Genomic DNA, 16,048 nt, shown 5'->3' with positions numbered 1-16,048 from the left:
GGGTGCTGTGCTGACAGCGCGGGGCCAGGGCAGCCTGTGGCTCAGGCCGCTGGCTCCTCTGTCAGGGGGACCTGCAGACCCCGCCCCGGTCTGCAGCCTCCAGGGAGTGATCAAGCAGCGAGCAGGGACTGGATGGAGTCCCTCATTTTCCCTGGGGGCCGGGAATGGGCGTGCTGGGCTGCCCGCTGGCGCCCAGGGGCGGCTCGGAGGTTCCCGGAGGCCCCCCTCGGGGCACAGGCTCGGCGGCAGCACCGCTGGCCTCTCCGGCCCCCGACGCCCCGCGCAGACACCCGGCCCGGAGGCCTGCCCAGCGGGGGCCCCAGCTCACCCTCGGACCCGCCGGCGCCCCAGCCGTGGTCCCCGGTCCCTGCGGGGTCGCGTGCGGTCGGGGAGCGCACAGCCTGCCGCCGCCCCGCCGCCCGGCGCCGCCCCTCGCAGCCGCGCCTCCACGTTCGGCGCCTGAGTCAGGCCGCGCTGGGCGGGAGCTGGGAGGCGGCGCCGGCGCCCGACCCGACCCGGAGGCGGCACCAGGAAGCGCCGCCCCGGCCCGAGCCGCCATGTAACCGGCGCCCGGAGCCCGCCCGGAGCCGAGCAGCGCGGGCCCCAGCGACCCGCCCGCCATGGGGGACGAGGACGAGGACGAGGGCTGCGCCGTGGAGCTGCGGATCACGGAAGGTGGGGCCGGGCGGCCGGGGACAACGGGGAGGGGTGTTGGTGCCGGGGCCCAGGGAGGGGTCATGCACCGGCTGGGCTCATGCGTCCCCTGTGCCCACAGCCAACCTGACCGGGCACGAGGAGAAGGTGAGCGTGGAGAACTTCGAGCTGCTGAAGGTGCTGGGCACGGGAGGTGAGGACCCCCACCCGCCGGCAGATGTCCCAGGGACGGTGCCCTGGGCGTCCCTACTGGGCACACCCGCCTGGGCCTGGGCCAGGCAACCGGCTATGCCCCCCACCCTTTCCCGGCCCCGCCCTGCCGGCCCCGCCCTGCCGTGCCCGGGTTTGCATCCCACTCTCAGGGCCTCTCCTCCCCTCAAGGGCCTCCCGAGTTTGTCAACACCCTTGGGTGCTTGCAGCCCTCCGAGCGGTTAGCAGCGCTCCTCTCCGGGCTGTGTGCGAGAGCCCTCTCCCCGCTTTGCAAACTCCCAGCTCAGGTTTGCACATCCCTTCCCTGTCCGCCTGCACCTCTGCCTCCCTCCTCGGATTTGCATCCTCTCAAATCAGTCTGATCTTCCACAGGTTTGCACATGCCCCGCCCCCACTTGCTCTGCAGGCCTCCTGGAGCTGCAGGCCCCCCAGCTGGTTTGCACACCCCCTCCCCGCCTTTGCTGAGCACCCGCCTGGTGCTGTGCACCTTTCCCTTCCTCTCACCCAGCTCTTTCCTCCAATTTGCACACCCTTCTGGGTTGGCATCGTTCCCACATCCACCAGTCTGTACCACCCTTCTGCTCACGGCCTACCTCCTGCCCACTCCCTGCTCCCACAGCCTACGGGAAGGTGTTCCTGGTGCGGAAGGCGGGCGGGCACGACTCAGGGAAGCTGTATGCCATGAAGGTGCTGCGCAAGGCCGCGCTGGTGCAGCGCGCCAAGACGCGGGAGCACACGCGGACAGAGCGCTCCGTGCTGGAGCTGGTGCGCCAGGCACCTTTCCTGGTCACGCTGCACTACGCCTTCCAGACCGATGCCAAGCTACACCTCATCCTGGGTAAGGGCGGTCACCTGCCAACCTTGGGGGCCAGGAAGCAGTTGGGGCCACTCGCGGGGACTGCTTCCCAACCTCCACTCTACCCCCCAGACTATGTGAACGGGGGCGAGATGTTCACCCACCTCTACCAGCGCCAGCACTTCAAGGAGGCTGAGGTGCGCGTGTATGCGGGCGAGATTGTGCTGGCGCTCGAACACCTGCACAAGGTGGGTGAGGACCTGCCACGGCCTGTTGACATGGGCAATGGTCTGGGCCTCCTAAAGGGCCCCCAAACAGGACCGCCGCAGGGCTGCTCTCCCTGGGCCTCCTGGGGGCGGGTAGGGGGGCCTCCTGGAGGGAAGGCCGCAGCCCGCCTGGTGGGGTCTTCCCTGGCGCCTCCAAGGGGCTTTCCTCTCACAGGGAACTCGGGGTTGCCTTCTGGGGCTGTGTTCACAGAACTTCCTCAATCCGAGACCTGGGCTTCTGAAGCTGTTCTGAAATGGGGCTCTTCACACAGGCTTTCCTGTGTCTGGGACCTTGGGGTCTGCTCCCCGGGAGTCCCCCATGGAGTCCTCCTTCCTTGTTTTTGCCTCTTAAATGGCCTATTGGGTCCAGTGACTCAGTCCCCCCCCCCCCCCCCGCCCATTCCTGCCCTGGAGATCCCCATCTCCTGAGCAGCGACCGGTGTGTGTGTGTGTGTGGGGGGGGGGCGGCGCGGGCGGGGAGGAGGCTCAGGGCCCCTCTTGTCCTGCCAGCTGGGCATCATCTACCGAGACCTGAAGCTGGAGAACGTGCTGCTGGACTCCGAGGGCCACATCGTGCTCACAGACTTCGGGCTGAGCAAGGAGTTCCTGACGGAGGAGGTGAGTGAAGGCCACCTCGCATCCTGCACCCCAGGCAAGCCACCTCCTCCCTGCTCCGGCTCCGGGCCTGGCTCTGCGTTTCTCGGGGTGCGGAGGGAGACAGCCCCACGCCCTGCGCTCAGGAAGCTCCCACGGCTCCAACCCGCATACGTCTCGCGAGTCCTACTCTGAGCCTTGGGAGTTGCTGGGTGTCCAAAATGGGTCCTCTTGCCCTCCCAGAAAGAGCGGACCTTCTCCTTCTGTGGCACCATCGAGTACATGGCCCCCGAAATCATCCGCAGCAAGTCGGGGCATGGCAAGGTGGGTTGGCAGGGCAGTGGGGGGTGGGTGGGGTGAGGCTGGGGCGGCCGCGGGCCCTCACCTTGGCTGGGCCCCGGCAGGCTGTGGACTGGTGGAGCCTGGGCATCCTGATCTTTGAGCTGCTGACGGGGGCCTCGCCCTTCACGCTGGAGGGCGAGAGGAACACGCAGGCAGAGGTGTCCCGGTGAGTGGGGCTGGAGGCAGTGAGTGGGACTGTATGCGGGGGGAGGGGGCAGCTGAGGTGGCTGGGCAGGGCTGTGGGCGGGGCTCGCTGCCCCTGACGCCCCCCAAATCCTCCCAGACGGATCCTGAAGTGCTCCCCTCCCTTCCCCTCTCGGATCGGGCCAGTGGCGCAGGACCTGCTGCAGCGGCTACTTTGCAAGGACCCCCGGAAGCGGCTGGGTGCGGGGCCCCAGGGGGCACAGGAGGTCAAGAGCCACCGTTTCTTCCAGGTGAGGCTTCTGAGCCGCCCCCACCTCTCTGCACACACCCAGCGGGGCTGCTGCTCTGGGCTCGGGGATACTGGAGGGATGTCTGAGATTGGCCAATTTCACTTGATTTTGAAGAATCCTGCCTGGCTGGTGTGGCTCAGTGGTTGAGCGTGGACCTATGAACCAGGAGATCATGGTTCAATTCCCCGTCAGGGCACATGCCCGTGTTGCACATTCAATCCCCAGTAGGGGGTGTGCAGGAGGCAGCCGATCGATCAATGATTCTCATCATTGATGTTTCTCATCCTCTCCTTTCCTCTCTGACATCAACAAAAATATATTAATATTTTTTAAAAAGAAAAAATCTTCAGATCAGGAAAGCAGACTTATCTTCCCACCCATCTCTAGTGAAACTCGGGAGATGTGTGTTCCTGGGGGAAAGAATTCTAGGTTCATCGACTGTCAGGACTGCCAGGGACTTGGGAATGGATTCGTCAGTCCTTTCATTGGACAGGCTCAGAGAAGGGAGGTGACCCACCCAGGATCGTACAGTGAACGTGTGGAACCGGACACAGACCCCACGTCTCCTGCCAGCCTAAATCAGCACTAAAAGCCACACTATGGCTCTTGGCACCCACCCAGGCGTTTTGTTCTTTGTCCCTGTACAGTCCGTGTGCCTGTACTTAGATGGCCGGTCAGTTAGTCATGTGGGTTTTATTTACTTGCTAGGAGCATGTGCAGGTTAGAATGCAGTGCAGAGTGAATTTGTCTCCGTGTGAGACCTCTCTGGTGGGTGCTCTGCATGGCCAGTGTCAGTGCCTAGCAGGATCCTGTAACAGTGAACACCTACTGTGTGTCAGCCTGCCGGGGCTGACCAGCAACCCTGAGCGACGGATGAATGATTACTCTGACACAGGTTTGCTGTGAAAGAGAGGGCTAAGGGACTGCCTGGCTATAGGAACCAAACAGCCTTGTTCGCCTGCCTCTTCAGGTTTTTATTGTGACAGCGGTTTGGGATAAAGTTTTTTTTTTTTTTTTAATATATTTTATTGATTTTTTACAGAGAAGAAGGGAGAAGGATAGAGAGTTAGAAACATCGATGAGAGAGAAACATTGATTCAGCTGCCTCCTGCACACTCCCCACTGGGGATGTGCCTGCAACCAAGGTACATGCCCTTGACCGGAATTGAACCTGGGACCCTTCAGTCCGCAGGCCCACTGAGCTGAACCTGTTAGGGCATGGGATAAAGTTTATCGTTTAGATACAATCAATAGGGGAAGTAATCATGTATCTGGAGTGTCCTTTAAGCAAGGACACCTAAAGATTAAGCGTAAAGATTCCGATGAACACCAGTGTCCGCACGTACACAGACTTGTTAGGAAAGGTCAAGGAACAATTAGGGGCGGCCTCAGCCAACTCCCCTTTTCAGAATTTCCTCCTTACAAACTTCCCAACCAAGTCTCATGCTTCCCTACATCAGCCCTTTGCTTGCATTATTTCATGCAACCCTCAGAACCATCCTCTTTATTCCCATCTTTTTAATATGTTTTTATTGATTTCAGAGAGAGAGGTAGGGAGAGGGAGAGAGAGATAGAAACCTCAATGATGAGAGAGAATTATCGATTGGCTGCCTCCTGCACGCCCACTACTTGGGACGGAGCCTGCAACCTGGGCATGTGCCCTGACTTGGAATTGAACTGTGACCTCCTGGTTCATGGATTGATGCTCAACCACTGAGACACTATTTCCCCCTTTATAGATGAGGAAACTGAGGTTCAGAGAGGTTAAGTAATTTCCCAAGATCGCCCAGCCCGGAAGTGGTGGAGCACAGATTCAAACCTCCGTCTGGGTGACTTGGAGGCCCTTGTCTTTTGTTTACACGTGGGCACCAGATTTGCCACTCGTCTGACGTAATGCAAGCACCCATTTGCGGGCATTTGTGGTGGGGCAGGCACTCGGTCACCCTTTTACGAGTGTCATCTCCTTACGTCTTCCCTCAAGTACCTGCCTAGAAGGGCCCTGGGAGATGCTTTCTCAGGCGGGAACCTAAGTCTGCAGTGAAGGCGTCGCTTTGTAAGGGAAGCGGCTGAGCCAGTGTCTGTTTCCTTAAGTGAATTCCTCAACCCTCCTGAGTGCATGCTGGGCCCTGAGTGCTGGGAGTGGGTTGACCAGTAGCCATTCCAGAGAGACCCCAAGGTCTTTGAGGCTTGATGCTCAGAAGGGGTGTTCCCCTCACTCCCCCTTCTCTCAAGGCAGCCTCTTCGGTGCTGGCAATGCTGAGGTCTCTGGTGGCAGAACTGGGGCCTTCAAGTCTAGGTCATGCTTCTTGGCTTCACGCGACAAAAAGTCCAACTCAGAAATGGTGATATCCATGGAGTAGAGTTTAGTGCTAACAGGTATTAGAATGCCCAGTCGTCTAAACAAGATAGAGGGTTATTTACTTATTTATTTTCTTACATAAAAGCAATCTAGAGGTTGGCAGGCCGGAGCTGCTATGGTGTCTTCCTGGGTCCAAGTTTTTTTTTTTTTTTAAGGCCCCTCCATTTTTAGCATGTGGCCTCCATCCCCAGGTTTGCCTCATGGTCCAACATGACTGCTGAGCACTTGCCATCCAGGCCGATAGCCAGGCAGGAAGCAGGGAGGGGGAGGGGAAGGGCCAAAAGGGCATTTGCCAACTGTCCACCCTCCTCTTGAGGATCTTTTCCTTGATTCCTAGCTCACAATATTTGCTTGCCAGTTATCGGTCACTCCTAACTATAAGGAAGTGTGTAAAATATTGTCTTAGTTTGCACATTGCTTCCTGGGCTTGAATCGGGGCTATGGAACCAAGGAAGACAGGGAACATGAATGTTGGGCAGGCGATGAACAGGCTCTGCCACACTAGCTTACGTATAAAAGGGCATGTTTTAGCTCCCACAAGGGAAAAGTTGAAGGAAAAGTGGGCTGACTTCAGGTCAGGCTGCATCCAGGCGCTGAGCCTACATCATCAGGAATCTGTCTGTCTCTCGGTCCTGCTTTTCTGCGCAGGGACTTCATCATCAGACCCGGAGGTTGTTCCCAGCAATTCCAGGCCCATATCCTCGAAGGTCGAAGTGTAATGTGGGGAAGAGAGTTGTTTTGCAAGCCACTTCTATTGAAAGTCCCAGGACTGACTGAGTGTGGTGGAGGGTGACTCTCCAAGGGAATAGGAATTGGGCGTCAAAGGGAGGGAAATAGAGGCTGGGGAGGCAAGAAGAACACCTTCCCCCCAAATGCAGGGTAGCCCGTTATTTCACTGAGGAGCTGAGCAGAGAGGGTGGCCTGAGCGGAGAGGGGTTCCCCCGCCTGCCCTGTGATCCTCAGTCTCTCATTTCTTCTTTCCAGGGTCTGGATTGGGCTGCTCTGGCTGCCAGAAAGATTCCAGCTCCATTCCGACCCCAGATCCGCTCAGAGCTGGATGTGAGCAACTTCGCAGAAGAGTTTACTCGGCTGGAGCCCGTCTACTCCCCGGCTGGCAGCCCCCCATCTGGGGACTCGCGCATCTTCCAGGTGAGTGAGAGCCAGCCTTGGCCCTGGCTGACCCGTGGGCACTACATACACCGCGTGCCTGGCCAGGACTCGGCATTTCCCCCCAGACCTCTCGACTTGTGGGGACCTGGAGTTGCCAGTCATGGAGACCACCATGGCAGGACACGTCTTTGAACTTCATGGTTTATCTTTAGATTTCACATTAATTTTCCTTTTACTCCATCATAACTCTTTATTGGTACATAAAAATATTGTTTTAAATTATCCACTTGCTTAAGTAGACACCTAGGAAGAGAGGCCATATTTATCCTGTGGCTTTGATGCCCATTGGCATACCGTATCACATTCCTGGAGGCACAGACCCCTCCACCCAATTTTAGAAGGTTAGGTCTGTTGGACAAAGCTAACCTCCTCTGCTCAGGATTCGAGGCCCTGCACCGTGTGGTCCTGCTCTGACCCAAGCCTCAGCGCTCGCTATCGTCCCACCTGGTGCCGTGGCTGCAGTGGACTGTCAGAGGTTCCACCACGCACCCCTGTGCCATAGCCCATGCAGTGCCCTCCCCCTGGGGTGCCCTCCCCACTGCCGCTCACCTGGCAAGCTCCCGCGGACCTTTCTAGCCGCGCTGCCCAGCGCTGCCCCAGGTGAAGGCTTCCCCACTCCCGTGGCCCCGGCTGCGCTTGCCTGTGCACCTGTCCCCTGCAGACAGCACCTGCTGAGCCGTTCGTCAGGTTGTGTCCTGGAAGCCCAACTGAGACTGCCTCCCCTGGTGCGGAGCTCCTGGAGGCGGGAGCTGTTGTATAATTTCCGCGTCCCTGTGCCCAGTGTGGGGGCCTGGCCTGCAGGGCCTGGTCTACATCTATTAAATAAGAATAGACCAGTGTCAACTACGAGAATCTCTTCTGTGAAGCTCCACGAGTGACAGCTCTGTGCTTGAGCGTCTCTCGATCCATTGTCTCACAGTTCTGAGAAAGTTCTTTCTTGAGAATGGATGGTTACTCTCATTCATTCATTCATTCATTCATTTCAGGACTCAGAAATACTGGTATGTGTTGAATGCCTACAGTGTGCCAGGCACCGATCCGGGCACTGGGGATGAACCTCACAGGAAGTGACCCCACCCAGGTGGAGCTTGCCTGCTAGCGCACAGGGGGCTGCGTGTTTAGCAGAAACACAGATTACCCTGAGACGCCCTTGAATGGGCAGGACACGGTCCTTAGGAAAGGCAGCGTGGGAACTGGTTTCGCTTTACATTGCCTCGGAGCTCCCTCCTCGCAGCGGAGGCCACAGTTTGATTTGAGAGGAAGGAATGAAGACTTTTTGTCCCGTGGGCACAGTTGAATGTTCATAAGTGAAACGGGTGTGATGCCAGGTCACAGTCCTTTCACGCACTGCCCGTCCTTCTCTGGGCCACTACATGGCGCCAGGCTGCATCCAGGGGCTGAGCCTATGTCATTAGGAATCTCTGCCTCTTGGTTCACCTTCTCTGCACGGGCACTTCATCCTTAGACCCTCAGGTTGTCCCAGCAATTCCGGGCCCACATCCTCTGAGATTTAAGTGTAATGGGGGGGGGGGGCGCAGAGGGTTCTGTTACTGTAATGAGAAAGGCGGAGTCACAGACGGGTGGGGGACAGACATGACCCCAAGTGATCATAGAACAAGTTGGAATAAAATGTCCACGCATCCTGTTGTGTCAGGACGCAAAAGCAACACCCCCCCACCCCCCACCCCTGGTCTGGGGTCTTCCTCTGCCTGCCCTCCTCCTGGCCAGGTCTGGCCCTTCCAGGGAACCCCCCCTGCACCTCCAGCCCCCCATTCCCATCCGCCCCTGACCCACCTCCCTCCTCAACCAGGGATACTCCTTCGTGGCACCGTCCATCCTGTTTGACCACAATAACGCTGTGATGACTGATGTGCTTGAAGCACCTGGCACTGGAGACCGGCCGGGGAGGGCAGCGGTGGCCCGGAGCGCCATGATGCAGGTAGGGAGGCTGGGCCGCGGTGTGACTGTGATGGCGGTGAAATCCGGGACCTCTGCGAGATGGGGTGCGGCGTGGCCTCCAGGCTCCCAGGTAGGACCGCTGACGCGCCCCTGTGCCCGCAGGACTCGCCCTTCTTCCAGCAGTACGAGCTGGACCTGCGGGAGCCTGCGCTGGGCCAGGGCAGCTTCTCCGTGTGTCGCCGCTGCCGCCAGCGCCAGGGCGGCCAGGAGTTCGCAGTCAAGATCCTCAGCCGCAGGTGGGCCGGCCTGGGGCGGGCGGGCCTGGGGCGGGCCGGGCGGGCAGGGAACCTGGGTCCGGGCGGGCGGGGCCACAGGCCGTCCCTCCTCACCTACCCGCCCGCCCCCAGGCTGGAGGCGAACACGCAGCGCGAAGTGGCCGCCCTGCGGCTGTGCCAGTCGCACCCCAACGTGGTGAAGCTGCACGAGGTGCATCAGGACCAGGTGGTGCCTGCAGGCTGGGATGCAGGGAGCCGCGGGGGGAGGGGGGAGGGGGGAGGAGCCGGGGGCGGGCCGGGGGACCTGGGAGGGTTTGAGGGGAGTAGGCCTGGAGGACTGGAAGCCGAGCTAAGGATGGTGGGGGGGAATGAAATCTGAGGAGGGTGTGGAGGGGGGGGCAGGGTTAAAGGGACCAAAGGGGCGGGGCCTGGAAGGCAGGAGGGGTGGTTCTCACGGGCTCGGACAAGTTCGAGGCCTGGGCTGGGGGCGGGGCCTGGCTTGCTGGGGCGGGGCCTGGCTTGCGGGGCTGCCAGGTCGGTCACCGGTGACCGTGGCCCGCTTGCTGCGCAGCTGCACACGTACCTGGTCCTGGAGCTGCTGCGGGGCGGGGAGCTGCTGGAGCACATCCGCAAGAAGCGGCACTTCAGCGAGTCCGAGGCGAGCCAGATCCTGCGGAGCCTGGTGTCCGCCGTGAGCTTCATGCACGAGGAGGCGGGCGTGGTGCACCGCGACCTCAAGCCCGAGGTGGGCGCGGAACCTCGGCAGCGGGGCGGCGGGGGTGGGGGGGGGGGTGCGGAGGCCCGGAGGCCCGGTCCCTGACGCCCTCCGCCCCGTCACAGAACATCCTGTACGCCGATGACACTCCCGGGGCCCCGGTGAAGATTATCGACTTCGGGTTCGCGCGGCTGCGCCCGCAGAGCCCCGCGGGGCCCATGCAGACGCCCTGCTTCACGCTGCAGTACGCGGCGCCCGAGCTGCTGGCGCAGCAGGGCTACGACGAGTCCTGCGACCTCTGGAGCCTCGGCGTCATTCTGGTACGGGACGGCCCGGGAGGGGGTCCAGGGTCGCCCAGTCTGAGGTCAGAGGTCTTCCTGATGAAGGGCAACAGGGGCGCCAGGGGCAGGGTCATCTTGGTGGGGGTGGCAGGCTTTGATATGAGGCTGGGGTCAGAGGTCGTCCTAACACGGAGGCAGGGTCGCACCGGTGCTGGCTGGGGCATCTGAGTGTTCCGGGTTGGAGATCAGAGTCATCGCCAGTGGGCCTAGGGGTGACCCTCCAGCAGAGGGTGGGTGGTCCAGGCGTGGCCAAGAGGTCAGCCTCCTGGCCTCCCTGGGCCCGCAGCCTGGGCCGGTCTCACTCCCCGCCCCCCTCCGTCCCCCAGTACATGATGCTGTCCGGGCAGGTCCCCTTCCAGGGGGCCTCGGGCCAGGGCGGGCAGAGCCAGGCGGCCGAGATCATGTGCAAGATCCGCGAGGGGCGCTTCTCCCTCGACGGGGAGGCCTGGCGGAGCGTGTCGGAGGAAGCGAAGGAGCTTGTCCGAGGTGCGGAGCCGGCACAGGCCGTCACTGGGGAGGGGCGGCCACGGGGTCATGTTGATCCCGGGCCTGGTCAGGGGACGGGTCGGGAGGAGAGTGCGGCTGTTCGGATCGCACGCCACCCAGTGCTCCCCACCCCGCGTCCAGGGCTCCTGACTGTGGACCCGGCCAAGAGGCTGAAGCTCGAGGGGCTGCGGGGCAGCTCGTGGCTGCAGGACGGCAGCGCGCGCTCCTCGCCCCCGCTCCGGACGCCGGACGTGCTGGAGTCCTCGGGGCCGGCGGTGCGCTCCGGTCTCAACGCCACCTTCTTGGTAAGAGCGGCCCGCGGGTGGGTGTGGGCGGACCTGGGGAGGCGGGGCCGGCGGGTGGGTGGGGTGTGGACGGGCCTGGGGAGGAGGGGCCTGTGGGAGGCTCGGATCTCCACGCCCTGGAAGGTGCGGTGCGTGAACTGAGTCCTGGTCTCTGGCCGTTTGGGGCCTGACCTTCGAGGTGCTGGAGGTCGGAGGCCCATGGCCTTGACCTGGTGGCTCGGAGGGGGGTTCCGGGACGGGGGAAGGGTGAGGCCCCGGTGGCGGGACTCACGCCCGTGTCTGGCAGGCCTTCAACCGGGGCAAGCGCGAGGGCTTCTTCCTGAAGAGCGTGGAGAACGCGCCGCTGGCCAAGCGGCGGAAACTGAAGCTGCGGAGCGCCGCCGCCTCCCGCCGGGCCTCCCCGGTGCCCGCCGCCCCGGGCCGGGCCCCCGCGGCCAAGGGAGCCCCGCGCCGAGCCAACGGCCCCCTGCCCTCCTCCTAGCCCCGCCACTGTGACCCCTTCCCCGGCTCCCCGGCTCCACTCCCAGACAGAGCAGAAGTATTTTTATAAGCAGAGAATTTTTTATGTCTTACCAGATAGAGATGCAGGAGGGGGGCTGCAGGGGAGTGGCGGGCGGCCTGCGGAGACGCCCGGGGGCGGGGGGGGGGGCTGCTCCCGCAGGGAAGGCTCCTCCCGTTTCTAAGCACGGAGGCGCCCCTGGGAGAAGCTGGGCCTCTCCCTGTCCTTCCCCGAGGCCCTCAAGCTGTCACTTTATGAACTGTCTGTGCAATTACGTCCACCAAAGACCTGTGTTGGGGGTCCAGGGGGAGGCCTGGGGGGCCCCCTGAAGCATTATTGCCTCACTTTGTGTCACCTGCTTCTCTCCTATTGGGGCTAAGGAAGGAGGTAGGCGACCCCCTGAAGGGGAGGCCCCCGTCTGACCCCCCCCCCCACTTTGGCACAGCTGCCCCTGGCAGGGGTGGGGTGGGGTGGTTTGGGGTTTGGGCATCCCCAGTCACTGCCTCAGCTCCTCTGGGAGGCTGTGCCTTTGACATTAAAATAAAAACCCACCAGTGCTGTCTGTGGCATCTGCGTGTTGATGGGGTGTGTGGGGCAGAGGTCTTGGGGCAGGCAGACCAACAGCCAGTGGGGCCTGGGGCGGACCTTCTTGGCAAGAGGATTCCTTCTTTGTCCTTGGCTTTTGCTGTGAGCTGTGGGGGACCAGTCATCTTGGGTGTCTATCTGGACAGCTCTGCCACGTGCATCTACAGTTCTCTTGGTTATAAGTAACAGAAAACCCACCCTAAACTTCCTTCAGAAGAACAGGAATTTTAGGGGTGCTTCAAGGGAAGGTCTGATCCAGGTGCAAACGTGATCAGGACTTAGCTCCCCAGTCAGCTTTCTATCCTGTTTTCTTGGTGTTTTGCAGTCTGGGCGGGGGCGGGGGGTGGGGTGGGGGGTGGGGGGTGTCTTTTGGCCCTGAGATGGGTTCCAGGTGCTCCAGGGGTGGGATGTACTGTTGAAAGCTTTGTTTCTGTCGTAAATGCTGCGGAGACAGGCAAGTTTGTACATACATCCGTGCATTAGAATATGCCATATTATTCACCCATTTAAGAGGACAACTCAATGGTTTTTAGGGTATTCGAGCTGTGCAACCATCTCCGCAATCTAATTTTAGAACAGTTTTGTCACCTCCCAAAGTAGTCACTCCCCACTTCCCCTCAACACCCCAGCCCTGGGCGACCTCTCATCGAAGGCCTGTCTCTGTAGATTTGCCTACAGACTTTGATACACACTTGGAATTAGACTTTCAAATAACCACTAGTAACTACTGCACTGACATAGTCTCAGAAGCAGGATATGAACAGGTCCCCTGTCATCCTATGGTCACAGCACTGAGTATTCTCATTTTGAAACCTATGCTAATCTGATGGATGAGAAATAGTTTTTCATTTTCCATTTCCTTATCCTTCATCCCACATGAGTCACAGCCACTGTAAGAAAGGTGTCCCGGCCTCATTTCATGGTGAAGGAGCTGGGCTCACGGGTTGGGAATGACACGAAGAGGGAGTCTGGTGGGTTGGGAAGGGCTGGGGCCCAGAAGAACGAGCCGGCTCTGGGTGGTCCCACCTCTGCTCCGTGTGTTCACTGCAGGGAGAGACAAATGTGACCTGGGCTGAAGGCTGCACAGGGTGTGGACGGCAGAGTGCCGGGAGGCCGGAGGCAGGGGGTGGGGAGGCCGGAGGCAGGGGCGGAGGCAGGGGGTGGGGAGGCCGGAGGCAGGGAGTGGGGAGGCTGGAAGCAGGGAGTGGGGAGGCTGGAGGCAGGGAGTGGGGAGGCCGGAGGCAGGGGGTGGGGAGGCCGGAGGCAGGGAGTGGGGAGGCCGGAGGCAGGGAGGGTACTGGCAGTCTGCTTCTCCACCTTGACTTTGGCCTCTGACCAGCCCAGCCTTACATGGTGGCTGTCTCTTTCAGGACGGCCGCAGTGGCCTCTAATTCTACTCTTAGAAAGGCCTTGGAGAGCAGCTCGGGTTCCTGGCTCTGTTGACATGCGGATGCCCCCTGAGAGGGCTTGACAGCCCTGAACACCTCCCAAGCTCACTAACCTCCGTTAGAACTGAAGTCGGGGTGCGGCTTTCTGCCTGTACTCTGCACAACCAGCCTTTGACTCTGGGCAAGTTGTCCCTCACTGTTCCCTGGGGCTCTCTGAGAATATTCCACAGTGATGCAGTAGGAATTGCAAACTGGCTGCCTGTGCCTGGCATACAGAGACTTTTTTTGGTAGCACATATTTTAAAATGAGAAAATGCACATAAAACTCTGGATGTTTGACTTTTATTGATAAATTGCAAGGGCTGGCAGCCGTGGGACAGTCTCTATGCATGGCCTAATCAGCTGGAGCAGAAACATGTGGCCACAGAAACAGGGCCTCTGCTTTCTAGTTTGCCACAGTCTCCACCACTCCCTATCGCATAAATGGCATAAAACTGTAAACAGGTTATTACAGCCTGTCTTAAACTCAGAACTGAAATATGTCAATGACATTCCTGTTGTGCCCAGATTTCAAAGTTCCCAAGACCCCCAGGGAGCCAGTCAGTCCGATGCAAAAGCAAAGAGTCCTTTTTAATGCAAGCCGGCTTGCGCTCCCCGTTCACCAGACGCACCGACACAGCGGAAAGTCCAGTGGCCGAGATAGCGAGGCCTGGTGGGACAGGGGGTTTTAAAGGGGGGTGGAGTGAGGGCAGGAGAGGGGACTGTGTGCCCCGCCGATTGGCCAGGCGCCAGTCGGTACAGGATGTGGTCATAGTGATGGCGTGCACTTCCCTTGATTATTATTGGTTAGTCCAGAGAAATCCTGGGTGTGGCTAGCAGTGGCTTTTTCCGGTGAAGAAGCACATGGCTCTGTCCCAAAATGGAGGACCCAAGGCAAAATGGAGGGCGCAGTCCTTCCCCGGCTCCCGCTGCTGCTGCTGCTGCCGCCGCTCGAACACACCGCAAGGCAGGATGGCCCTCCCGCACAGCACCCGCAGGACCCGGACTCCCGCAGCGGTGCGTCTGCGCGGCGCAGGCCCAGCAAACGGGGTGCGGCCAGTGGAGCGGCCGGCTCCGGAAGAGCAGCATCCGCTCGGAGCAGGCCCGGCCCAGGGGGCCGGTGCACCGCAGCACGGCAGCCTCCCCGGGCTAGGGCACGCGCCCCACTCTGCTGCCGCTGCTGCCGCACTGGGGCGGGAGGGTGGGGGAGGGGGGGGGCAGCGGTCGGGTGGCAGCCTGCGCCGGGCTCCTGCTGCGGGCCGGGGAGCCGATGCCCCATGGGGCCCGGCGGCCGGCCCACGCAGGCCCCCCTGACCGGCCCGAGGGCCGCATGGACCCCCGGCCCCAGCGCGGGCAAGCGGGGAGCCGACTACAGGGGATGGGAGGAAAGAGCCAGGCGGTGAGGCCTTCTGCTCCCACGACCTCCCCCGTGGTCGGTGGCCGCCTGGCCCCACCCCTCAGCCCGCCGCTGGCCACGCAGCCGTCCGGACACTGGGACCCGCTCCGGGGAGGCCAGGCCCTACGGAGGGCACGGAGGGATTTCAGAGCCCAGCGGCCAGACCCCTCCTCCCGCACCGCCGGGAGAGGCAGGCGGCGCGCCTTTCAATTCCCATTGTATGGATATATTAGGATTTATTTGGACTGCTCTCTATTTTTGGCTACTTGCACTGTTGTTGGCTCCTGCTATTTTAAACAGTGCCGCACGAACATCCTTGTGCCTGCACCTTTGCTCACCTGTCCAAATATTTCCTTAGGATACGTTTCCTCCAAGTGGAATTAACAGCTACAGGATATGCCCACGCAAGCACATTTTAAAGGCTTTGATATATATGATCAAACTGCCCTTTAGAGCGATCCTATCATTTTATATGACTTGAGGCAGCATGGACAAGATCCAAGACGTGCTGTCTCCTTGAGAATGAAATGATGCGTCTCCCCCGCGGAGTGTCCTTGCTCCTGCGCCTGCTCGCTTCCCGGCAGAGCTGCTGGTGGTCCCGAGGGCCTCTCCTGGCCTGCAGTCTGGCTGCGGGGGCCTGTGACCCATCGTGGGGCGGGAAGGAAGCCCCTCTCCTCCATGCAGGGGCAGGCTGGAGCATCTGCGAGGAGGAGGTGGAGTTCCCAGGAGAGGGGTGCGGCGGTGGCAGCAGGGCCCGGCGAGGCGCCCGCACACTGGGCGCCGCCACCAGTGGCATTTGTTAAAAACTCAAGAGAAACGGGGGTATCAGGACTGGCCCAGGTCTGCTCCCCAAGCCACCCGCGTCTGGGCACGCTTCCCCCTCCCGAGGGTCCGTCCTGGGCGGTGGGGTCCGATGGCGCCCCGCCCCGCCGCCCACACGCGGAGTCTGTCTCGCAGCTTCCCCGGCCTGGCTCCTGGCGCGGCGTGGGCCGCGTGGGCACAAACCGGCCGGCTGGGAGTGGGTGGTGGTGGGAACGCACCCCGTGTGTGCATGGGGCTAAATGCGTGTGTGAGCTCACAGGAAGGTGTGAGTGTGGGTGTAGGAGCGCGCATGTGAGCAAAGCGTTGTGCTGGCGAGTGTGTGAGTAGCCGCGAGCGTGCACGCGCGTGTGGTGAGTGTGGTGAGCGTGTGAGCCGGCACCCAGGGAGGCACGGAGCGCGGGGGAGAGGCTTCGGGGCAAACGCCGCGTTCTTCCCCTTTGGGTGCCGCAGGGACTTGTGGGACTTTGTTGACC

The 16,048-nt window shown here is 61.1% G+C and overlaps 1 protein-coding gene across 2 annotated transcripts; it reads left to right on the top strand.

The window, feature by feature from the left end:
* The first annotated feature begins 509 nt into the window (after positions 1–509).
* On the top strand, positions 510–11,907 carry RPS6KA4 (ribosomal protein S6 kinase A4). Of its 2 annotated transcripts, none has more exons than XM_059710243.1 (17): positions 510–675; positions 776–847; positions 1,484–1,702; positions 1,793–1,908; positions 2,437–2,544; positions 2,764–2,844; positions 2,925–3,028; positions 3,146–3,296; positions 6,640–6,804; positions 8,636–8,764; positions 8,887–9,020; positions 9,132–9,225; positions 9,571–9,744; positions 9,840–10,034; positions 10,382–10,541; positions 10,683–10,846; positions 11,133–11,907. In XM_059710243.1, the coding sequence occupies exons 1-17, from the start codon at positions 621–623 to the stop codon at positions 11,325–11,327; spliced, it is 2,316 nt and encodes a 771-aa protein (XP_059566226.1). In that variant the 5' UTR covers positions 510–620; the 3' UTR covers positions 11,328–11,907. The 2 variants fall into 2 exon arrangements, with proteins under 2 accessions (XP_059566226.1, XP_059566227.1); XM_059710244.1 differs by having other exon boundaries at positions 550–675; positions 776–801.
* The last annotated feature ends 4,141 nt before the right edge of the window (positions 11,908–16,048 follow it).

The sequence above is a fragment of the Myotis daubentonii genome, chromosome 9 (assembly GCF_963259705.1).
Source record: "Myotis daubentonii chromosome 9, mMyoDau2.1, whole genome shotgun sequence".
Lineage (NCBI taxonomy): Eukaryota > Metazoa > Chordata > Mammalia > Chiroptera > Vespertilionidae > Myotis > Myotis daubentonii.
This window is presented reverse-complemented; position numbering and strand designations above follow the sequence as displayed.

What these genes read in the sequence shown, in the direction of transcription:
- RPS6KA4 (XM_059710243.1), top strand. Translation starts at nt 621, where the DNA reads ATGGGGGACGAGGACGAGGACGAGGGCTGCGCCGTGGAGCTGCGGATC. An exon ending in CGCTCGAACACCTGCACAAG is followed by an intron (nt 1,909 to 2,436) that starts GTGGGTGAGGAC and finishes TTGTCCTGCCAG; the next exon opens with CTGGGCATCATCTACCGAGA. An exon ending in ACGAGGTGCATCAGGACCAG is followed by an intron (nt 9,226 to 9,570) that starts GTGGTGCCTGCA and finishes CTTGCTGCGCAG; the next exon opens with CTGCACACGTACCTGGTCCT.